The sequence below is a fragment of the Sphaerodactylus townsendi genome, linkage group LG04 (assembly GCF_021028975.2).
Source record: "Sphaerodactylus townsendi isolate TG3544 linkage group LG04, MPM_Stown_v2.3, whole genome shotgun sequence".
NCBI classification, from domain to species: Eukaryota; Metazoa; Chordata; class Lepidosauria; order Squamata; family Sphaerodactylidae; genus Sphaerodactylus; species Sphaerodactylus townsendi.
Window position 1 is genome coordinate 158,827,277 of NC_059428.1, and position 25,310 is coordinate 158,852,586.

The 25,310-nt window shown below is 49.6% G+C and overlaps 1 protein-coding gene across 1 annotated transcript in view; it reads right to left on the reverse strand.

The window, feature by feature from the left end:
• FAM20C (FAM20C golgi associated secretory pathway kinase) overlaps nt 1-24,290 on the reverse strand; it is a 77,881-nt gene extending 53,591 nt beyond the window's left edge. Inside the window, exons 1-2 of the mRNA XM_048493710.1 lie at nt 22,181-24,290; nt 9,248-9,426 (exon numbers count right to left, since the gene is read on the reverse strand). Coding sequence (XP_048349667.1) covers nt 9,248-9,426; nt 22,181-22,818 — 817 coding nt within the window. The 5' untranslated portion in view covers nt 22,819-24,290. The remainder of the gene's footprint in view (nt 1-9,247; nt 9,427-22,180) is intronic.
• Between the last annotated feature and the right edge of the window lie 1,020 nt (nt 24,291-25,310).

Here is a 25,310-nt window from a genome sequence, read left to right on the forward strand (position 1 = left end):
TCCGGGGGCGTGTGATGCCAGCTACTCCCATGTACCCATATATCATCTCCCTCAAGGTGCTGGCCATCTGCTGACCAGCCTCGTCCAAATCTATATTCTCACTGCAGCCATTTCAAATCATACCTCAGCTCTTGCCATTGTCCGCGCTATACATACCAGTAGCCATTAAGTGTAACTATATGGTTCAGAATGGGTTCCTATAGCCATTAGATTGAAGAGAGGTGGAGACTCCAGCCAGATCTGCAGAAGCTGGCTGCAAAAACTGGTGAAGTTGGAGGAAGCAAGGCTACCAGGCTGGGACGATTCCTCCAACTTCACGAGTATTTGCAGCCTTCTGCTGCTTTGAGTCTCCACCCCCTTTCTGGGTCAACCCATTCTGAACATAGGGGTTACATTAGCACAAAAAAAAATGCACATATCTGCGGAAATGTACACGGCCTACCTATTAAACCTTGACGTTTGGTCTCACCCGAACTCAGTTGCGATGTAGTGATTAAAAGCAGGTGGATTCTAACCTGGAGAACAGGGTTTGATTCCCCACTCCTCCACCTGAGTCGCAGAGGCTTTTCTGATGAACCAGATGTGTTTCTGCACTCCTACATCTCTGCTGGGTGAACTTGGGCTAGTCCCAGTTCTCTCAGAACTCTCTCAGCCCCACCTACCTCTCAAGGTGTCTGTTGTGGAGAGAGGAAGGGAAAGGAGCTTGTAGGCCAGCTTGAGTCTCCTTACAGGAGAGAAAGGTGGAGTATAAATCCACTCCTCTTCTTGTTCTTTTGGTTGGTGGGACTGTTCTCAATTCTATCTTCGGTGGCAAACAGGGGGGAAATCCTATTCATCCCACTCCACTTTTACATAATAGAAACTAAGAGGTTCTATTGGTATGTTTGGAGATGTTTAGTGTGGAACTTTAACTTCTACTAAGACAAACAAACAACCCGCTCTGAAGACCCAGAAGGCCAAACTGCCTCAGTCATGAGCTGCCAGTAATTTCTAGGAAAGGCACCAGAACGAGGCCGCAAAATGGAGATCGGAACAGAGGTTCCAAAAAGGCTTTCTAACAGCAGCTTTCAGAAGTCACCAGGTATGCCTCAATGCCAGTCAGTTTCTCTCCTGCCTGCCATCTCAAAAAAGCCATCCTAATTCTCTCCAAAAGGGCACAGTCAACTCTAGAAAAGATTACCAGAAAGTTTGCACAGCGTTGAAAACACATTCAAAGGCAAATGTTACAGTTAATCTGCACTCGTATATAAAGATTAACCAAAACACACAGGGACTGCCTTGGCCCCAGCAGAGTCTGAGGAGAAGTCAGGGACGAACTTGAAACGAATTTAGATCCCTCTATAGTCTTGACTTCTGCTTTCAGGTAAAAAAAAAATACTGGGCCACATTCCTACATGGCTTTCAGTCAAAACCTCTGATTATGTTCTCTTGCCTCGGTGCCCTTTCTTCTCTTCGAATTACATACTCTGGGGGACCCCAAGCTCTGCCTTGGAAAGCGTTCCCATCCCCAGCTCTGCGAAGAAAGGACTTGTTATTGTATGTGCCCAAGTGTTTCTGCCAGTATTGCGTTAACTCAAAACTTCTTCCTCTGACTAATCTCTCTCTAAAGACCCACCTTATTTGCATTGCCATTGTTTTACAGCTATGATTGACTCAGCCTTCTGCCCACCTCTGCGCACTCCCAGCTTAGCTCATCAGGCTAAGTACTCAAACCACCAGATTAATGACTCAACACTTAAAGTTGATGTCTGCCTCTTGTCTTTCCCAGAAAAGCAGAACCCCTTTGTCTTGGGAGATTAAGGGCTATTCTGAATAACCCAGAGGGTCCCTTTTTCCCTATAAGAAGCCCCCTCTCCCAGTATCCAGTGTTCAATATCTCTGGACACCTCTCTGCCTGTTGATACTGTCCCCAATGCATTGTTTTTCTTCTATCAGAGCTAGAACAAGTTGCTCAGCATTAATCATCTGACCATCCTGCTCCAAGACCAAGTGACTATAATCCTTATTCCCCAGTTCCCTTCATCTACTCCCCAGTTCCCTTCATCTTCTCAACTCTGCTTAGATCTTAGGACTGAGTGTGAGTTCTGTTGCTTTGGTATGCTTGTGTACGTAGTCCTATTCTCCCTAAATTAACCTTCATTTTGCTCTCCTGTGAATTTGCTTGCAAAAGCTGATCTTGGTATATCTAGGCAACAAAGATCTCGAGCTTGCCCAACCAATCGCTAAACCAAAGGTCTGCTCTCACTAATTCTCCACTCAAAAGGGGACAGACCCCCACCTCTTAGGGCAGCACAAGAGGCTAACAGAGGTGGTTTGCCTTTGCCTGCCTGTGTGTGGCAACCCTGGACATTCTTGATGGTCTCATATCCAAGAACTAACCAGGGTCTACCTTGCCTGCTTCTGAGATCAGGTTGGCCTTGGCCATCTGGGCATAACCAGAGTTAAACAAGCCATAGATATTAGAAGAAGAGTTTGGAATTATACCCCATTTTTTCCTACCTTTAAGGAGCCTCAAAGCTGCTTACAAACTCTTTTCCCTTCCTCTTCCCACAAAAGACACCTTTGTGAGGCAGATGGGGCTGAGAGAGTTTGGAGAGAACTGGGACTAGCCGAAGGTCACCCAGAAGGCTTCATGTGTAGGAGCAGGAAAACAAATCCACCAAATAAGAGTCCAGCACTCATGTGGAGGAGTGGGGAATCAAACCCGGTTCTCCAGATTAGAGTCCACTGCTCTTGACCAGGACACCACGCGGTCCAGAAATTAACTGAGCCAGGTGATGCACTCCAGTGGCCAAGAAAGAAAAAGAACCCAGAGGCATTCCCAGTCCTCTTGGAAATCAAGGGCAAATCTCCAATTAATTTTGGCTCAAGGGAAGAAAAGAGGCTACTTCTTATTAACAAGCAGCATCACGCCATCCTACGCCATGCGGCGTTTCTAATTAAACAAGTCTTTGGCTCACGCAGGTGGCATTATTATAGATGTAAATTTCAAATTGCACCCAAGAAATCGCTAATTATGGTCATTTTTGAGTGCTAATTCAGGTAATTATGCTGGCAGAATGCACCATCGCCTCTGAGTTCCTGAGCGCTCACCTTTTCCTCGTAAACATGCTGCCAAGCGGCGATGAGAAATAATATCGAGGAGCTGATTATGCCCTCAGAGCTTGGCATGGTGCAAAAGAGGGGGGGTTAGAAGATGATCTGGCTTTAGATATGAGACCCCCCACCCAAAAAGTGGGGGGAAGAGGAAACGACTTTTCAGCTCACCTCTGACTTCAGATTATCTGGCCCTTAGCAACAAAACTGGAGTTCTGGCTTGTTTCCAACTAGACTACTCAAAAATTATTCCCACTCTCCCCATTTTCTCCTTTGACTACTGTAAAATAACACCCTCCCAGAACAGTGCCCCCCCTCCCAGAACAATGGCCCTGGTGGTCTCTTCCAACTCTAGGATTCTGTGATTCCATGGTTAGCATGCCGGCACACCAGGTTCCAATTCCCATTTCCTCCCAGGGGATTGCTGGTTGCAGCTTGGCCACCTTGTCTGTGAAGACCAGTATTGCCAACTCTGACTGGCAGCTGCTCTCCAGGGTCTCAGTCAGAAGTGCCAGAGGTTGAACCTGGAATATTCTGTGAAGCCAGCAGAGGCTCCTCCCCTGAGCCACGGACAAGAAATCTCGCAAGCACAGACCACACAAAGAGGTCCATACTTGGAACATTCCACACTAGGATGTCTGAACTCCCTCCCACAGCATTCTGGGAACTGGAGTCCTCCTATTGAATGTTCAAGGCCTTCATAAACCTACAGTTCCCACAATCCTTTAGGGAACGCCACCAAAAGGTTGTGTCCATCAGAAGATGCTTTTCAAGCTCTGGGACTCTGCATGCTTAGCAACCAACCAGCCCTGCCTTGTGTTTGCGAGAATCACCTGATTTTTTTAAAAAAATATCCCTCTTCTTTGAAAGCTTTGACTGCATATAATTGCTTGAAAATTATCCTGCAATGCATGGGGCGGCGTGGAGTGAAAAATGTGACGTTGGATAAATATTACCTCGCACTGCTATGGCAACTTCCCTCCAAGAATACAAACATTTTCTTTCACGGCTTTCGAGCCCCTGTGACGGGCTTGTTAATTCGAACCTGTTGCCAACTGGTAACTTGACGCTCAGGCGTAGTCACAGCCTAGGCCCCTTCTGCACATGCAGAATAATGCACTTTTAATCCACTTTTGCAATTGTTTGCAAGTGGATTTTGCTACTCCGCACAGTCAAATCCAGCTGCAAAGTGCATTGAAAGTAGATTGAAAATGCATTACTCTGCATGTGTGGAAGGAACTGATGTGTGCTCAGAGTCTGATGTGTGCTCAGTCTGATGTGTGCTCAGAGTCTGGGCTGTGGTATGGTTGGTGCGGGGCACGGGAGGTCTCCTTTCGAAGTCACTCTTTTAGCCTCATACAATAACAGGTGAGTACTCGAGGGGGTGAGTACAAACAAAATCGGGGGGGGGGAATTAAATGTTTTGCAAACGTCTGCAAAATGTTTTCAATGACTTGTGCAGAAATGGGCATTGTTTGACCAGTGCCCTCACACAAATTGTGCAGTTGCCAAGTTTCTTCTGATAGCCACGAGGATATTTTTTTTAGAAGCAAGCCTTCATTGGCATAGAAGGATATGAGAATATAAGGGACATCATGCTTGCATTTATATTTTATTTGGTGTATTTTAGTCGGTATATTCGGCACATTTTATTCAGTGTATTCGGCGTATTTTATTCGGTATATTCGGCGTATTTTATTTGGTATATTCGGCATATTTTATTTAGTATATTCGGTATATTTTATTCGGTATATTGTTTCGTGCTAATAAAGGTTCTGACTGACAGATTTGAAGCATTATGGTTCCGGAGGCGAGCTTGTATATTTGTGGGCCATATCTAGTGAAAGCTCAAAAGAGAGGTGGCGGAATTAAATTCCCAGTCGCTTGGGAGCGGAAGAAGCTACATTCCCCCTGCAAGCTTTTGTGCCACTTCCCCGTATCTAACAAAACCAGAATACATTACACAAGGCAGTCACAAATGCAAAATGTATGCGTATAATGCTGCTCCACTGGCACGTCTTGTAACAATCCGCTTCTCTTGGCAGGGTGTTTAAATCCCCGCCCCCAGCACAAAACAGCATACATCCAAACATGCCCCCGTTTCTCTCTCCATCTCCAGCACATTTGGAGAGGAACTGTTCATAAATGAGCTGGTGCGCCTTGCGCTTGGTTGTGCAAGGAGAGAAGGTTGTGCTTCTATCTGTGCCTGGTGACCTTTGAGAAAGGGATGAGGCAAGGTGTTGGTAGACCTCTGGGACATTTAACTGGCTGCAAATCATCAGTGCTTTCCGGGGGTCTGAACAGAGGAACCAAATGGGATCTAGAGAGAGAACTTTCATGGCCGCCAGGGACAGGTGCTGGCTGAAAAGGGGATTTTCATCAGCTGCAGGTCTGCTCAAGGCCAATCTTAGGACGTGGGCCTAAAGATCACCACCCTGAGGCCAAGTTGTGAAAGCAGCCCATTTCTAGTCCATGCCCCTTCCCATCTTTTAAAACATTTTGAGGCAGGAAATAAAAAAGCTTCTTCCATGGAGTTCCACATTGTTTTTACCCCCAAATGTTTTATTTCCAGCCTCAAAACATTTTAAACTATTGGTTTTGGCTGAAATGTTTTGAAAACATCTCCAGTTGCTTGTGCGATTGATTGACTACATTTCCTACACTTCTTTGCTTCCCTAAACTTCTTCCTCAGCGCCATTTTCGGACCTCACTCCATCCTCCCTTGCCTGTTTATTTGCAGTGTTTCTCTGTTCTTTTATTTGGGGGGGAGGGGGCAATCTTTTAAGCATCAAATATATGAGGAATAGAGAACTGCAGCACCAGGCTGTGAAGCACTGAAGTGTTGATACAACATAGAACTAAAAAAAGATCCAAGTTAGGGCACCCCAGCAAGGGGCTTTCCAGGCAAGTGAGAAGCAGAGGTGGTTTGCCATTGCTTTCCTCTGCAGAAGAAGAAAAGAAGAGTTTGGCTTTATATCCCCCCTTTCTCTCCTGCAGGAGACTCAAAGGGGCTTACAATCTCCTTGCCCTTCCCCCCTCACAACAAACACCCTGTGAGGTAGGTGGGGCTGAGAGAGCTCTGAGAAGCTGTGACTAGCCCAAGATCACCCAGCTGGCGCATGTGGGAGTGTACAGGCTAATCTGAATTCCCCAGATAAGCCTCCACAGCTCAAGCGGCAGAGCTGGGAATAAAACCCGGTTCCTCCAGATTAGATACATGAGCTCTTAACCTCCTACACCACTGATGCTCCTACGCCACTGCTGCAGAGCCTTCCTTGGTGGTATCCCACCCAAATAGTGACCCTGCTTAGCTTCCAACTTATGGCAGCACCAGCAAGAGATTTTCAAGGCAAGTGAAGCTGAGGTGGTTTGCCATTGCCTTCCTCTGTAGAGTCTCCCTTGGTGGTCTCCCATCCAAGGACTTAACCAAGGCTGACCCTGCTTAGCTTCTGAGATCTGATGAGATCGAGCCAGCTGGGGCCATCCAGGTCAGGGTAGACATGAACAGAGGTGGTTTGCCATTGTCTGCTTCTCAGAAGCAGCCCCACACTTCCTTGGTGGTCTCCCATCCAAGTATTAACCAGGGCTGACCCTGCTTAGCTTCTGAGATCTGACAAGGTCAGCCCAGCCTGGGCCAAGGTCAGTCCTTCCCTCCCAATCCCATACAATAGGATATGTTACTGACAAATACAGGGACAAATTTGCAAACAACTGTATTCAGAACGCTAAGAATCACTGCCCGAGAACCTCTGCACGTGCGACGCCACATGCTCCCTTCCATATTTATTTACACTGTAAAAGTCTGCCTCCCTCCATTTATGGACCAAGACAGTGTTTGTTCTTTTGGTTAACATCCCAATAAAAGAGACACGGGAGCTGCCCAACAACCTTGTGTCACGTTTCAAAATCTACCTCAGCAACCACCATGCATAGTCTTCAATGCCTTGGTGGGCCACCAGAGGTTGCATTTGGGCATCTTAGAGAAGAGTTTGGATTTATATCCCCCCTTTCTCTCCTGTAGGAGACTCAAAGGGGCTGACAATCTCCTTGCCCTTCCCCCTCACAACAAACACCCTGTGAGGTAGGTGGGGCTGAGAGAGCTCCGAAAAGCTGTGACTAGCCCAAGGTCACCCAGCTGGCATGTGTGGGAGTGTACAAGCTAATCTGAATTCCCCAGATAAGCCTCCACAGCTCAGGTGGCAGCGCAGGGAATCAAACCCGGTTCCTCCAGATTAGATACACGAGCTCTTAACCTCCTACGCCAAAAGACGTGTTGGCTTTTATTACCCCACCTTTTTCTGCCTTTGAGGCTGACAATCACCTCCCTTTCCTCTCTGCACAACCTTGTGGGATAGGTAGGGCTGACAGAGTTTGAAGAACTGCAACTGGTTCAAGGTCACCCAGCGGGCTTCATGTGGAGGAGCAGAGAAACAAATCCAGTTCACCAGATAAAAGTCTGCCACTGACATGGAAGAATGAGGAACCCAAATCAGTTCTCCAGATAAGAGTCTGCTGCTCTGAACAACAACACTATGTTGGTTTTTAGGGTCTCAGATTGGTTATGAATGCATGGACACATGAGCCAGCAGTGGCGGAGCTACAAGGGGAAGGGGGGTGCGCGTGCACCAGGTACACACCTGGGGGTGCGGAAAATCACCCCCAGCACCCCCTTTCCCCACCCCCAGCGGTGCCCCCCAGTGGTGCCCCCCACCCCCTTCCCCCACCGCCTGAGGAACTACAGTTCCCAGGAGACCTTGGGGCTCACAAGTATAGTTCCCATCAGACCGTTTTTACTGTGAACAGGCCTTTTTGCAGCCTGAAAAAGTTCAAAAAAAGGAAAGGAACTAAGATAAGTGTGGGAAGGGGGGATGCCGCGGGGAGGGCACTGCGGGGGGCCATGGGGGGCGGAAAATATAGAATGCGCACCAGGCGCGGTTTGGTCCAGCTACGCTTCTGTGAGCCAGTCTTATGCAGAATCAAATCATTGGTCCATCAAGATACATATTGTCTACTCAGACTGGTAGCTGCTCCCCAGGACTCAGATGGAAGTCTTTCCCATCACTTCCTACCTAATAGTTTTAGCTGGAGATGCCGGGAATTGAACCTGGGGCTGACTGCATGCCAAGCAAATGCTCTACCACTTGAGCCACGCCCCTGCCCAAACCAAATTGTTGGCGAATGAAGACCTACTATCCGGAACAGACATTTGAACACCTGAAGATACCTGCTGACTGCCACCCTCAACCTATTAAGGTCACTCTCACCTGCTATGACCAGCACCAGCTTACCAGTGTCTTTCATATTGGTTATTGCCCACTTCTTTTAACTGGAGATCCCAGTGGTTGAGTTTGGGACCTCCTGCAAGCAAAGCAGATATTCCGCCACTCAGCCACGGCCTCGGTTGCTGGGTTGGATGGCCCAACTTGGCTTGGCAAAGCGAACCTCTGAGCAAAACCTCATGCACAGCGAACCTCATGCAAAAATGATGAGAACCTCTCACTGCACTTAGCAACTGGACTCCTGCCAGCGTGCCCTTGGGACTATCTCTTTAAAGCGATCCAGCTCGGGAAAACAAGACTTTTAGGGATACCAGATGCATGCAAAATATGGATACGAACGCAAGAAGATGGCTTATGTCAGACTATTGGTTCACCAAGGTCAGCCTTCTCTATTCAGACTGGCATCAAGCTCTTCAAGATCTGAGGTCAAGATGTTTCCCATCATCTACAAGCTGGCCATTTCCACTGGAGATGTCCGGAATTGAACCGGGGAATTGAACCAAGCGGATGTTCTAGGACTGAGTCCCTCCCAACATCCTCCAGAATCTCAGACACAGGCCTTTAGCCTCACCTGCTACCTGATCCTTTTCTGCTGGAGATGCCAGGAATTGAATCTGGGACTTTAGACATGCCAAGCGGAGGTCCTACCACTGAACCACAGCATCTCCCAATATCCTCCACAGTCTCAGACACAGGTCTTTAGCATCACCCAGTTCCTGATCCTTTTCTGCGGGAGAAACCAGGAATTGAACCTTCAAAATCCCAAACATACATTCTACCAGTGAGCCCCAACTCCTTTCATATCCAAATACAGGCAGTAGTCAGGAGGAAAGAGCAACCCCCTACGGGGAACGGCACGTTCATCAACCTACCGACGCTCGTGATTTTTTGAGTCGCCAGGTCCTGCAGCAGGGCTTCGATCGCCGGGTTGTGTCTGGAGTACAGTTCGTATCGATTCACGCCAATGTGGAATTTGAGCCAGTTTGGGTAGGAATCGATGGCCGCTTCTCCGGTGGGTAAGAATTCTTCGTCCTCGTGGCCTTCGTTTTGCCTGCCAGAGAGTAAACAAGCGGAGAGACGGTGAAATATTAGGTTTCATGAAAATGCCAGCCGTGCACTTTGCGCAACGGAGACGGGCCCCGTTCCAAGCACGGCGAGATGCCAAGAAAGCACTATGTAGGTCAAAACGCCAAGTCTTTAAAACAACACAGTGTTCTGCTTTGTGTTCTTTTGAGACCACCATTTCTGCTTACGCTGTCCAAGGGAAGAGTGCTCGAAAGATCTGCAAATGAACACTCAGCTCTTTCGACACTTCTGCGCCACTGAACAGAACATGCGCGGAGAAAGAGGGCAACCACGTAACAGTAACACACCACTGGTACATCTACCTTTGTGTGATATCCTGTGAGTGTCGGCAGATGTCCTGACTACATATTGGAATATGCTGCCACAGGAGGTGGTGATGGCCACTAACCTAGATAGCTTTAATAGGGGCTTGGACAGATTTATGGAGGAGAAGTCGATTTATGGCTACCAATCTTGATCCTCTTTGATCTGAGATTGCAAATGCCTTAACAGTCCAGGTGCTCGGGAGCAACAGCCGCAGAAGGCCATTGCTTTCACCTCCTGCATGTGAGCTCCCAATAGCACCTGGTGGGCCACTGTGAGTAGCAGAGAGCTGGACTAGATGGACTCTGGTCTGATCCAGCAGGACTCTTTCTTATGTTCTTAAGGCCATTGCTTTCACATCCTGCAGGTGAGCTCCCAAAGGCACCTGGTGGGACAATGCGAGTAGCAGAGAGCTGGACTAGATGGACTCTGGTCTGATCCAGCTGGCTTGTTCTTATGTTCTTATACTGTTTATCAGTCCACCCCATCTCCTATCCAACAGAAGTGCCCCTGGGAGTTGCATGTTGAAGCTTAAGTCCTGTGTATTTGGAGTCCCCTTTCAAATTGGGAGCACAGAATATAGGGCAAAAGATAAAGGTATGTAAGAACTGCATCATTACCGACCCAAGAAATGACATCACATCCTGATGTTTACTATTCAGGCTATGTATATAGGGTGGTTTGCTATTGCATTTCCCAGTCACCCACACTTTACCCCCAGCAAGCTGGATACTCATTTGGCCAGCCTTGGAAGGATAGAATGCTGCTTGGGACAAAGCTTAACTCACCCATCCCATTTCCAAATCTAAAACAGCATGGTGTAGTGGTTAAGATCAGGTGGATTCTAATCTGGAGAACTGGGTTTGATCCCCCACTCCTCCACATGAGTGGCAGAGGCTTATCTGATGAACCAGATGTTTTTCCACACTCCCAGAGTGGTGTGGTGGTTAAGAGCAGGTGGATTCTAATCTGGAGAACCAGGTTTGAGTCCCCACTCCTCCGCCTAAGTGGTGGGGGCTTATCCGGTGAACCAGATGTGTTTCCGCCCTCCTACATCCCTGCTTGGTGACCTTGGGCTAGTCACAGTTCTCTCTGGACTCTCTCAGCCCCACCTACCTCACAAGGTGTCTGTTGTGGGGAGAGGAAGGGAAAGGAGCTTGTAAGCCACCTTGAGTCTCCTTACAGGAGAGAAAGGTGGGGTGTAAATCCAAACTCTCCTCTTCTTCTTCTTCTTCCCAAAAGATGTTATTTGCCTCATTTGGGAAACATACATGTACTTGTGTGAGCAAAAGAAGAGAAGAAGAGTTTATACCAGGGGTCTGCAACCTGCAGCTCTCCAGATGTTCATGCTGGCAGGGTCTGATGGGGTTTGTAGTCCACAAACGTCTGGAGGGCCGCAGGTTGCAGACCCCTGGTTTATACCCTGCTTTTCTCACCCATAAGGAGTCTCCAAGCAGCTTACAGACTCCATTCTCTTCCTCTCTCCACCACAGACGTCATGTGAGTAGGGCTGAAAGAGTTCAGAAAGGACTGTGAACTAACCCAAGGTCACCCAGAAGTCTTCCCACGGAGGAGTGGGGAAACACGCCTGGTTCTCCGGATAAGAGTCCATCTGTTCTTAACCACTACACCAGTGGTGGCGAACCTTTGGCACTCCAGATGTTATGGACTACAATTCCCATCAGCCCCTGCCCGCATGGCCAATTGGCCATGCGGGCAGGGGCTGATGGGAATTGTAGTCCATAACATCTGGAGTGCCAAAGGTTCGCCACCACGGCACTACACCATGCTGGCTCTCACCAAGTGTGGAGACATCACAGAGCCGCAACGCCTCTCCTGAAATCCTTGGTGCTATGAGGTTACTTTATACCAGGGCTCAATGAATCCCTGGCACCCAGGTCACCCCGGGGCCTAGAAATTTCACGGTGGCACCTAATATTTTCAACAATTTTATCTGAGGTTTTAACCATGATGACAGCCAGGGTGACCCATTTTATTTAGTCCTATACCCCAACGCCTTTGACATGTTTTAGCTTGAATAAAATAATGACAACCAGGAAGACTGGGGAGTTGGTTTTCTGGTATCAATGGTTCATAAAGACGACCATTCAAATTCAAATCCTTAAAGGCTGGAAGCATGCCAGGAGGCTAGATTTTTGGGGCTGATTCCTAGAGGGAAAAGAAACTGATCACAGCCTGGCTTGTACGGCGTCACACTATACCTATCATAGATTATTGTGCTTGGAAGCAGTTCTTTAACAAAAGTCTTTCTCAACATTACAAGAGCTTTCTAAGTGGAGAAGACAAGAGATTGAATCTGGGACTCTCCGCAAACCAAACGTTCGACCTGCCACCGAGCTTATTATAATCCCAGCAACGTTTCCATTTCTCTTCACCGTACATGTGGAGAACAGCCCCCCCCCCCCAAAGCACAGACGCGTTCCCGGAAAATATGTCTTATACTGTTGGCTGTCTCGCGGTTCCCCAGTGAAGCTATCGCTGAATCAAAAGAATGCGGAAAGGCTTGGCTTCATTTTCCAGAGTGGAAACGGAACACGCCAGAAAAGCAGAAGAGGGACTCGTAACGGAGACGTATCGTTATTACAAAACCTCGGAAAAGGTAAAATGTTCGAAACAATGAAATGTAGGGGATAGCCCTCTCGGGACTGCACCATTTTTGAAGGTAGGGGAGTCAGACGTGCGAACCTCCTCTCGACTTGCCGTTTTTATTTCCAAATAGCACTGTGCGTTGCAAGGTACAGGCACGATAAGGGGGAAACTAAGCCAGTACATCTTACATAACTTTCCCATGCTCCCTCTCTCTCCCTGCCCCCACCCGATTTCTTTAATGGCACATCCCAGCAGGGGCCGAACAGGGAAGGCAGGCATGCTTGACCCGGGCTCAGATGTCTGGGAGTGGGACTAAAAAGGCAGATCACTGAACGTTTTGGAAATAAAACAGATCTTTTCTTTCGGGACTCAGGGATAGGAGCACGGATGAAGGGGCAGTTCATTCTATCATGCGAAGAGACCCAATTTGTGCAGCGTCGGATTTTTGTGTGTGTGGCCTGATATCATGTGTGCGTGCGCGAGCAATTGTGGGGTGGGATTTAATGAGAAAAGGATGCTCCTTAAAAATAAACAGATGAAGGAAAGAGGAAAAGACCCGGAAACCAACAACAAATCCTGCTCCTTTTCAGTCTTTACCACCTTATACTAGTAGTATATTGTGGGACTAAGGGCTGTTAACTTTGAATTGGGAAATGGTCTGGGGAGTTGGGGGTGAGAATTTGGGGAGGGGGCTCAGTGGGGATGTGATGTCATAGTGCTCACCCTTGGAAGCTGCCACTTTCTCGAGGGGAAATGATCTGTGGCACCTGGAGATCAGTTGTCGTTCTAGATCTCCAGCCCACACTGGCCGGTTGGTAACCTAACATCACAGGCCTTCCTTAATGCATATTGAATTCTGCTATGAAAGCATCCAACGCTGTGTGGAGACATGGGGGTGGAACCTGAGGAGGGAGGGGCTTAGGCAGGGGCGGGGGTCTCAGAAGTGTAGTGCCATCGGCTCCGCCCTTCAAAGCAGCCGTTTCCTCCAGGAAAACTAATCTTTGTGATTTATGGAGATCAGTTCTAATTCTGGAAGACCTCCAGAATCTTTGGAAGATCCTCCTTAGATGGGGCGGTATGCTGGCCACTTGTGTGGTCAGGGAAGAAGGAGGAGGAGGAGGAGGAGGAGAAGAGGTGGTGGAGAAGGATTTATATCCCACCTTTCTCTCCTGTAAGGAGACTCAAGGTGGCTTACAAGCTCCTTTCCCTTCCTCTACCCACAACAGACACCATGGGAGTCAGGTGGGGCTGAGAGAGTTCCGAGAGAACTGTGACTGGCCCAAGGTCACCCAGCAGGAATGTAGGAGTGGGGAATCAAACCTAGTTCTCCAGATTACAATCCACCTGCTCATAACCACTACACCATGCTGGCTCTCAGGGGGAAGGAAACTGAGGAGAGGGGGGGAGGGACAATGGGGCTACAGTGGGCTGCAAGAAATGGTGGTTGGACCCTGGAATCCCCCAAGCAGATTAAAACTATCCCCAATGATGTGACTTCTTTGTCGTGTTGTTTATTTCATTTTATTACAGCCATGTTTCCAGCCAGGGGCAGGGGCAAGGCAGCTTGCAAACGTTTAAAACATCATGTAGCAAAATAGCACAACTCTACTGCAAAATCAGTAATAATACTAAAACCCGAATGGTTAGCTTTGACTCCAGCAGCACCTTACAGCCCACATTCTGGGGGGTTTCAAGAGTCAAAGTGCCATTTGCCAGCTACCAGCTACATTAGGGTATTCAATATAACAACTTTAGGCCGCTATACTTTGCCTTTCATCTCTGCGCATTATTTATTTTATCCCAATCTCGATGTCCCATCTCACAATGGACTGTCTCCAAAGTGGTGTACCAAACACAGTTATTCAAACACACACGCACACGAACAGACAATTAAAAAAACACACAGCCAGTGGGACAAGCCAATGAAGCAGCAGGAGCCCGGCTGAGAAGCCAAACCCACTGTAAACAGCTGTCCCCAGTACGAAAGGAACATTTTTAATACCATTTGTCATGGCTCACTGCCTATCAGCTGGACGGCAAAACAAATCCAACTGCAGACGAGAGTGGGGTTTCAATATATGCACAGGAGGGGGTTTCCTGCATACTCACATAACATTAGGAAGGAAGGAAGGAAGGAAGGAAGGAAGGAAGGAAGGAAGGAAGGAAGGAAGGAAGGAAGGAAGGAAGGAAGGAAGGGAAGGAAGGAAGGAAGGAAGGAAGGAAGGAGGGAGGGAGGGAGGGAGGGAGGGAGGGAGGGAGGAAGGAAGGAAGGAAGGAAGGAAGGAAGGAAGGGAGGAAGGAAGGAAGGGAGGAAGGAAGGGAGGGAGGAAGGAAGGAAGGATGGACGGACGGAAGGACGGAAGGACGGAAGGACGGAAGGAAAAAAGGGAGGAAGGGAGGAATACGGAGAATGAAAATGAAAGAAAACAACTTTACTTTTCAATGGTCTGATGAGGATTGAGTTATAGCATAGGTGTCAAACTCTCGTGGCCCTCCAGATGTTATGGACTACAGTTCCCATCATCCCCTGCCAGCATGATGCTGGCAGGGGATGATGGGAGCTGTAGTCCATAACATCTGGAGGGCCGTGAGTTTGACACCTGGGAGTTATAGGGTTGCCAGCCACAGGTAGAAACACCTGGATCTGGAGCATTGGGACAGATACACCCATGTTGCACCTGAATACAATGTCTCTCTTGGAGAAAACTGGAGGTGAAGTCATTCCATCAAGGGCAACGCTCTAGGATTTGCCCTTAAACTCTGTCATTAAACCACAGAGTTTGGGGTGAATCCTAGAGCATTGCCCTCTGCCTTAGTGCACCCCCTTCCCTGTTTTCTCTCCTGCTGGCCTTGGGAAAGATAATGGGGATCAGGGCAAGATGGGTATTTTTCAGATCTGGATTTAATGGAGGGCCTAATTATCTGTACTCCAGATTACTCACAGCACCAACACCAGTCCAGTATTTGGACTTGCTGTTGTTTGATTCCAAAATTATTCCAGAGCATTACTCTCTATGGAAATCTCCCTGAGAGGCTGGAGGGGCAGTTTTTCAAGCAAATGGCACCAAAATTGCTGTGGAGTAAATGCTGTCCATCCACTAAAGCGCTTCCAAGTTTCAAGTGAATCAAACCCCTATGGGCCCTTAAATAAAGCACACCCAATGTCACGTTCTATGACTACACTCAATGCGAGACTCTGGATTCTGGATCAGAAGTCTTTATTGATAACAACAGCTTTGCGAAAGCCAGTTCTGATCACACTTGCAACAGTCATTCTTTTTATCCCCACATTGTGCCCCTATCTCCCCCTCCCTCCTGGAATGTGAGAAAGACACAGTGGAAAGAAAGGACCCCTGGAGAGGCGAGTTCCCCAAGGCCAGAGAAGTCATAGTCCAGTCACCTGCCACCAACACCCTTCTGAGCCAGGGCCATTCCTAGTTATCTAAAGTTGCCAGCATCAAAGGAAAATGAAAGGAAGAGAAAGGTCCATTAACATAGGAGAGGGGAAGAGGGCAGCCCCCTATCCAGGATAGGTGTGAACTGTCCCACCTCAAGGCATGTTGTCGATGGAAGGAAAAGCCTATCCTGACATTCAGCCATTCTCCAGTGTTTCCTATGGGGGGAAAAGTTTCCATGCTTTCTCCAGGGTCAAGAACAGTGCAGAACACCCCCTGAAGCAAGTAACAGCTGGCCGAAAGCCTCCCGACAGAAACCGAACCAACAAACCGAACACAACCAACAAACCGAACCAACAAACCGAACACAACCAAGAAACCGAACCAACATCCAACTAGAAAACCCCAGCAGGGCCACAGCCAAACGAGGCAACCCCCCCGCATCCGATGTCAAAGTAGAGAACCTCATTCATCCGATATCAAAGCAGAGAATCCAAGCCAAACCATCTGAGGCAAACAAAGGGAGACCCGTCGAACAGAACTGACCTCAAGCCAAGGAATCCAGGCAGAACCCAAGATGAATGCAGCAGCTCAAGCCCAACAGAACCGAAAGCAAACCAGAGAACCCCAGCAGAACCAATCTCGCAAGCTCCCTCAAAGATGTGATCCCATTTGCCTGTGAGCAGTGATTCTCTGCCCTTCTCCATCTTATTGCTTGGAAAATCCCCAAAAAGACAAAACATTCCCCAACCCCAAGTGTGGTCCTTTAAAATGCTGGCTCCTTCCCTAGAAAGCTCCGAGGAGTTTACAACAACTAGTAAAACAACACATAAAACAGCAATAAATACTTTGAAACCAAACTTATAAAAAATAATCAGTGGTTCTAGCCCTGATGTGCTATCTTTTTAATCTTCAGGGAATTTGTACACACAGAAGGATGAAGAATATGACTTCCTCTTTCAGCCGTGGTACAACCCCATTTGTCGTATTGCTGCATATATAGGCCAGACCCTGGACTGTACCATTTGTGGAAAGAGACGGCATGCCTTTCATGAATCCCAAAGGGGGGGGGGACAGACTCCGCATGCAGAAAGCTAGCACATCAAAGAGAAGGGTTTGACCGAGGACGCCCGTCCTTGACTTGCTATATTTCTAGATTCGGGCAGATGTTCAAACAAACTGCCGGAAGTGGTGCAGCCCCTGCAAAGTTTTACCATTGCTGCCTGCATAAACTATTCTGGAAAAAAAACAGGAATCGAGGGCAGAATACATGAGGTCTGTCAGGAGAAGGTATTTCATGCTATCACACAGCTGTTTAAACAAGACTTCTAGGGTGCTGGAAAGAGGGCTCTCCCCCATACCCTCAAGTCAGCCATGTCTGTTCAAAGCATACCACAGCCTTCTTTGAAAAATTAAAACAGGACCTAGAGCCTGCAACATATCAACCCACAATCTCAAAGCTGAAGAGTGGCTTGTGGGATATTAAACCCCCCCTAATTTAAACGAAACCTGCTAGACATCGTCGTGCGACCTTTGATGCTCGGTCTTCAGTTTCGTAAGAAAAGTTAATATTTTACTGCTCTGCCTGACATCTTTTTCTCTGCTTCGTTTTACTTTGCTCTTACTTGTTCGTTTAAAAGGTTTATTAGCCTCCTTTCTTCCAGACAGGAAATCAAGGCAGCTTACAATATAAAGGACAATAAAACACATAAAAGCGCTAACTGAAAATCAGTCATTTACAAGTACCAGTAGGCTGGAGAACTAAAATTAACCTAATGCCATCCTAAATAAAACCCTCTTCAGTGAACACAAGAGTGAGGGGGCCAGACGCACCTCCCAGATGAGATTGTTCCATAATCTTGGGGCTATCACCGAAAAGGCCCTGCTTTCATGTAGAAGAAGAGTTTGGATTTATATCCCCCCTTTCTCCCCTGTACAGCTTCTTTGGTGGACAGTCAAGAGGGGTTCTCTCTGTGATCTAAATTCCTGGACAGGTATGCATAAGAGAAGATGGTTCTTTAGAAACCTTGGTTCCAAGCCATGCAGGGCTTTAAAGGTCAATTCCTTGGATTGGGCTCAGGAGCAGATAGACAGCCAGTACAAAAGTGCTGTAATTTTGGGGACATGTAATCTTGATAAGTGGCCCTGACCAGCAGTCCAGTGACAACATCTTCCGCTAACTGCAGCTTCCAGATACTCTCCAAGCTTAGCTCCAAGAAGAGTCCATTGCAGTAATCCAGTCTAGGTACAAATAAGGCCGTGGTGGCGAACCTTTGGCACTCCAGATGTTATGGACTACAATTCCCATCAGCCCTTGCCAGCATGGCCAATTGGTTTGGGGGAGGGGCACTAGGCCAATTGGCCATGCTGGCAAGGGCTGATGGGAATTGTAGTCCATAACATCTGGAGTGCCAAAGGTTCACCACCACGGAAATAAGGCATGGTATACCCTGTTCAGGATAAAGAGAACAGGAAATTTGGGGATTCATCTGCCATTTTTTGGCCGCCGTTGTTCTAGAATGCTCTGCTTGGGTCCTAGTGCCCCTCCCCCAAACCAATTTGGTTCTTTGGGATGAGAAGTGTGTTCAGTTTTGTGAGAAAATAATTTGTGGTTCCCCAGTTGTTTGGGAGACAAATCCAGAAGTGACTTTGGAAAAGTAGGAGGTTCCGGTGCCTCTTGTACCTTTCAGAGCAGGGTGTAATAAGCAAGGTCGAGCTTGAATCTGGGAGACCCAGGTATGGAGCCCCACCCTGCCATGACAGCACCCTGGGCGAACTCAGGCCAGTCACTTTCTCTCAGCCTAACCCACCTCACAAGGTTGTTGTGAGGGCAAAATGGAGCAAAACAACGTCGTCAGCTGCTTTGGGTTCCCGTTGGGGAGAAAAGTGGGATATAAATATCCAAACAAAACAGACGAGAGACCCTGCTTTCCCTGCTGTTGCAGGACAGATGGGAAAAGCCATGCCAGATGAGATTCTTTCCTCCCTGGGTCTCCTTAAAGGGGCAGAAGACTTCTCAGCCTTTGGAAGACGAGAACCCCCGCCTCTCGTTCCTGATTCGGCACATCGCTGAGATTTCACTTTAGAGGCATGCTTTAAAACAAGGTACCTCTTCAAAAACGTGCCAGTGAGGTCCTTTTGAAAGTGCCAGAAGAGAACCGCTCTCCGCCAACATCCTTTGAGCTCAGCATATTTCAGGGTCAGTAAAGTTCCCGCGGAATGAAAAGCATCCAAAATGCCTCCCCAAAAATTATTGAGGAACATCTTGGGCATCTCTTTAAAGATGGATGAGAGTAATCACAAAGGGGGTCAAAAAGGAGACAGAAGTATAGATCTCTTCTGATTTCAGCCAGCTGAGAAGGGGTTAATAAGGACATCACTTAATATATTTGTATTTTTCATGGGAGGAGAAGGAAAGGGGGAATTTAAGGGGGAAAGGGACACCGTCCAGTTGTTAATTCTGTTTTTCTTACATCTATCACGGCCCTCGCTTAACTATGACCCTTTACCGTCAACACATCTGCAACCAGAAAACAGGGGTGGGGCTTTTCCACCCTTGAACATAAAGCACATCTGTTCAGCACTCCCTATATGGTCCAAGGGAGCCCCCACTCGATTTTAAGGCATTGGGAGGGTACCCTATGGATTTAATGTCAGAACACACCCCTTCTTTTTAAAACAACTGCAATTGCTCCAGTAATATCTTCTAGGGGCCCTGTCTTCTCTTCCCTGTCTTTTATTTTTCTTGACGGGAAAGAAGAAATCTTTGCGGGAAGAGGAAGAAGAACACCCGTACACTTCTTATGGCTTTGGCAGTGGAAACCGACCCAGGAAATAACCAGTGATTTGGGTTCTAGAAAGCCTAGATCTCCCCGCCCCCCTTTCGGAGGGGTTAAATAAACCTGTTTCCACAAAATAAGAATGGGGAAAATAATCTAGGAAGCTGGGGCACATAACCTTGGTATGCTTCTGGGTGGGACTAAATGCAAAATTTCTCACGTTTCGTCTGAATGTTGGCTTTTGTTTCTATTTTTCGGCTTCGTCAATGGATTTCCTCAGAGTGAAGCAAATGTTATGAAAATATTCAGGAAGATGAATAATTTTTAATTATTCCCGGTTCACTATTTTTGTAGAGAATTAAATAAGCCTTCTGAATAAAATAAAAAGGGAGAATTTTAGCCACCCTGCCTGAAGTATCTTTTTAAAAAGGGCTTCTGTTATTAAATAAAACAGGGGGGGTTTGCAGGGGGGTCGTCCTTGGGGTTCTTTAAGTCAGCCAACCGCCTCTAAAATAAAAGACAATATTCTATCAACTCTCTTGCTTACATCCCCTCTAGAGAAGTGCTCCTTTATTTGGGGGGGGGGTCTGAAAAGAGTTATTGGGGGGGGTATGGGAATCCACCTGCTCCCTGTCTGAACCTCTGCAAACAGGACATGGAAACGTAAATTAAAAAGGGGGCAGCCCCTGACATTTTGGAAAGACCCCCCCAATCCAATTTGGTGGGGGAGGGGCAGTATTAGAGGGCCAGAAGTGGGGGAAAGAGAGCAGGTAATATACTCTTAGAAAGACCACCTATTCATTTTTTTTTCTAAGAAGAGGGAGATTTATTTTATTGTATTTTATTTTTCCCATTAAGCAATACCACCTTCCATTCTCTGGAGGAGTGGTCTGTGCTCTGTTTGACAGACTGCCCCACATTTAGTTTCTTGGGGGGGTTAGAAACAGGCTTTATTTTCGGGGGTGGGGGGAGAAAATCAGAGGGGAAGGCCAATGCGACCTCCTCCATTTACCCAGAGTCAGGGGAAGAAGACATCACCCCAAGCTACTTTTGAAAGATGATAATGCAGCCGGGGGGGGGGGGTGTTAACCAATGCAAGAGCCTTCTCTCGGGGGGGCGGGGGGGGGGTCCAGAGCTTCAGAGGGGGAGCACATCAGCTTCGGAAAAAAACTCTCATCCAATTTTTTTTGGGAGGGGGGAAGGTTAGCATCAGCATTCCTTTCAAAAGACCCCTACTCAATATCCTTTGTTTGGGGGGGGTGAGTGGCCAATGCAAACCTCTTCTTCATTTCTGGTGGAGGGGGTAATGGGGCTACTGATAGGGGGTCACCTCCCAGTGACATAGGGGTTGGGTAAGTGGGGGTTGCCCGCCACTGCTGGAAGGGGGGGGTCTACTGACAGGGGGTCACCTCCCAGTGATGTGGGGATGGTCTCCCATTGATATGGGTCAACTAACACGGATGTTGTCTCCCACTGGTGAGGGGGCTGACTAATAGGGGTTTTGACTCTCCCAGTGATGTGGCGGGGGGGGGGGGTCCTCCACTGATGGGGTGCTGACTATAGGGGTTTTGGCTCTCACTGATGGAGGGGGGTCTACTGATAGAAGATCATTTCTCACTGATGGGGGAGTCAACTAATGTCAGGTTGTCTCCCTCTGATGGGGATTTGACTAATATGGGGGTCGTCTCCCACTGATGGGGGTCAATTAATGTGGAGGTTGTCTTCCACTGATGGAGGGGGGGGTCTACTGATAGGAAGTCCTCTGCCAGTGATGTGGGGATGGTCTCCAACAGATGGGAATCTGACGAATACGAGCTGTCTCCCACTGATGGAGTGAGAGGGTCTACTCACAGGAGGTCCTCTACTAGAGACGTGGGAATGGTCTCCCATTGATGGGAGTCAACTAACGTGGGGGGTCATCTCCCACTGATGGAGGAAGGGTCTAGTGATAGGAGGACACCTGCCAGAGATGTGGGGATGGTCTCCCATTGATGGGGGTCAACTAACGTGGGGGTCATCTCCCACTGATGGAGGAAGGGTCTAGTGATAGGAGGACACCTGCCAGAGATGTGGGGATGGTCTCCCATTGATGGGGGTCAACTAACGTGGGGGTCATCTCCCACTGATGGAGGAAGGGTCTAGTGATAGAAGGTCCTCTGCCAGAGATGTGGGGATGGTCTCCCATTGATGGGGGTCAACTAACGTGGGGGGTCATCTCTCACTGATGGAGGAATGGTCTAGTGATAGGAGGTCCTCTGCCAGAGATGTGGGGATGGTCTCCCCATTGATGAGGTCAACTAACGTGATGAAGTCATCTCTCACTGATGGAGGAATGGTCTAGTGATAGGAGGTCCTCTGCCAGTTGTGTGTGTGTGGGGGGGTGGGGGTCTCCCACTGATGGAGGGGGATGTCTACTGATAGGAGGTCCTCTGCCAGTATTGTGGGGATGGGTCTCCCACTGATGGGGGGGTCAATTAATGTGGCAGTGATCTCCCACCGATGGAGAGGAGGTCTACTCATAGGATCACTGCCAGTGATGGGGGGTCGTCTCCCAGTGATGGGGATGGGTCGATCTCACCTCCTCCTCCTCCTCCTCCCTCCTCCCTCCCCTCCTCCCCAGAGTACCTCACACTGCTCCTGGTTCTCGGCCGCCTTGGGGTTGAAGCGGATGTCGCTGTTGACATTGAACAGGACGTCGTGGTCGCCCAGGGGGGGCCCGGCCAGGCGGTAGAGCGGCTGCTGGAAGAGGGTGGCCAGCTTGGAGCCCTGGCCGGCTTGAGGGCGCTGCAGGCCGGCCCCGGAGGGCCTGTGGCCGCCCAGGCCTGCTTCTCTTCCTCCTCCTCCTCCTCCTCCTCCTCCTCCAGCGTCGGGCATGAGCGTCTTGCGGGCGCCGGGCGGCTCCTTGGCGCCCTTCTCCCCGGACGGCGCGCTCAGGTTGGCGTTGGGCTCGCTGCTGAAGTCCTGCAGGATGCGCAGCGTGTGCTTGCTGGGCCAGCCGGGGGTGGCGGCCGCCGCCGCCGCCTCCGAGCCCCCCCGGGCCGCCTTCGCCCAGTCCTGCCCCTCGGCGGCCGCCGGAGCCTTGGAGTGCGAGCACGAGCAGCCGGCCGAAGCGCCTCCGGGACCGCCCGCCGCCGCCGCCGCCTCCGCTCCCGCTCCCGCCGCCTCGGCGCGCCGCTCCAGCTTGGGCAGGAGGTCGATCATGATGTGGAGGGTGCAGGCCAGCAGGAACACCAGCAGGATCAGCACCCGGAACCGGCGCACCAGCAGCATCGTCGGGGCTCGGCGGGGAGACGGAGGCCGCCCGTGGCCGAGGGGAGAAAGGCGAGATCTGGCGGGGGGGGGGGGCGGGGGGAGGCGAGGTGAAATGTTCACGAGGCGGGGGGGAAGGCGAGCAGGCGGCGCCGGGGGGCGGCAGCCGCGGGGGGCGAGCGGCAGGCGAGAGAAAAAAACAATACACCGAATTACGGGGGAAAATCAGGGCGCCCGGTGCCCCCGCCTGGCCCCATCAAGGGACGCGCCAGCCTCGTCTCTCTCCCCCGCTTCCAAGAGGGGTTTTCAAAGGAGACGCTCGGATCTGTCCAAAATTGCCCCCCCCCCAAAAAAAAAATTCAAAGGAGAAGCTCGGATCTATCCAAAATTGACCCCCCCCCCCGCCCCAAATTGCAAAAGGCAAAAATTAAATGCAGGGAAAAAAATTGCAAAAGAAAGACACCCCCCACTTCTCCTCCCCACCCCGCGCGCTTCAGGGGAACGGCAGCTTGCAGGATCGAGTCCCTCCAATCCACAAAGCGACGGAGGGCAACCAGCGCCCCCCAGCCTTTAGCAGAAACTCATCGCGGCGCCCCGGCTCAATTCAGCGAGGGATCCCGGCTGCGCCCCCCTCCCCGCCCTACCCCGCCCCCGCCGCCGGAAGCCTGCCCCCTGAAAAGGGGAGGCGGGTATCGGACGTGACCCCCTCCCCACCCCCCAACCCCAACCCCCAACCCCAACCCCCAACGCCGAGCCAGCCTTGGGACCCCGGCGGCTTGCGAAGGAGGATCTGATGCACGATCAGAGAATCACTCCGGAAAAGTCAGCTGCATCCAAAGCGGCGGAAGGGGAGGAGGAGGAGGAGGGGGGGGGAGAGAAAAGGCGGTCGGAAAATAGGGGGGAGAGCAGCCCCCCATCCACAGTATCTCGGGGTCCTCTCGGGAAAAGCCTCTTCTCTTCCTTCCAGGTGTGTGACCCCCCCCCCAAAAAAATCAACAATAGATTGGGGGGGATCCTCTTGGAAAAGGACCCAGGTCTGTAGCCAGAAGGCGATTCTCGGTTCTGTCTTCCTTGGCTCTTGCGGGCGAGCCGGACTGGACCCGGTCGGCTCCTTCGAACCCCTAGAAACCGGGGTCCCTTTTTCGCCCCCTTGCAGGTTTGCTGTCCCAACCCAGGCGCGCAAAGCCCGGCGGAGAGAAGGCGGGTGAGGGAGGGGTGAAGAGGAAAAATCCGGTGCAGAAACAATCCACGCTCCTCAGCAGACCGCTTTGCTGCGAGGCTCCGCTTCAGGGCAAGGAAAAGCAAGAAAACTGGGGCGCCGGAGACGCTTCGGAGGGGGGGGAAAGAGCAGCCACGTTTCCGGTCGCTTCTGGGGGCATCTCTGGTGGTCGCGATGGAGAGAGATGCGAAGGAAGAGTCAGAGAGGGAGAGAGAAGAATGAGAGAGAAAGAGAGAGAGAGAGAGAGAGCTTCTCCTGGCAGGTGCAGATTGTGCCCCCCCCCTTTGCAACCACCCTGAATGCAGTAGATTGGTTGGTCCAGCCAGAGAGCGGCTCTGCCCCCGGTGGGTGTGTTAAATGCGACGAGCCAGCCACACATCCAGACGTCACAGTCCAGAGATTGGCTGAAGAAACCAAGGAGTGATAGTAGCTAGTGGGGAGAGAGAGAGAGAGAGAGAGAGAGAGAGCCTGCCCCCCTCCCACCCAGCTGCCTTGTGCCCCCCCCCTTATCCTTTCAGTTTTTCTGCAAATCTAACTGGGGCAAAGAGAAAGAGGGACCACTGCTTCAAAAAGGGTTGCAAAAAATTAAAACCTAAAAAAAATAAAAGGGGGGGGGGATTGGAGCAGGCCAAAAAAAAATCTGATTAATTGAATAATGTATTAATTGCAGTTAATACGCCGCCTCTCCCCTTTCAAACTCAAGGCGGCTCACAATGTCCACACATCCTTATAAAACAATAAATGAATAGTACCACATCTAGTAAAAGCGTGAACCACCGAGATGGCCATTAAGAGCCTCGGAAAATATGCCATTGGTCCGTCGGATTCTTTTATTGCGTCTCCTCGCTGTCAAAGTAAACAAACCCACAGCCATAAAAATCACAACGCGGACGGAAACAAACGCAAACAGTCGGCCTGCAGGGTGAAAACCTACCACCGTACCAGAACAGACTAATTTCCTGCCTTCCGTAATAATGAGCTACTCCATTAAAAAAAAATTACTGATCGCAATAAAACAATTCATCACGAGGACTTACGGGGAGAGGTCTTAACTTCTTCAGAAGAGTCGGGGGAAATGAGCATTTGGCTCTGTTGTTTTGGCTGTTGCCATGCTTGGCCTGGAGATTTCTGGGGTAGTGCAGGGAAACCCAGCCTACCATATTGCAGCGCTTACCAAGCCTATATACAGGAGAGCCTACATCAGGGGTAGGGAACCTTTAACACTCAAAGAGCCATTTGGACCCGTTTTCCACGGGAAAAGAAAACACTTGGAGCCGCAAATAATTTTTGACAT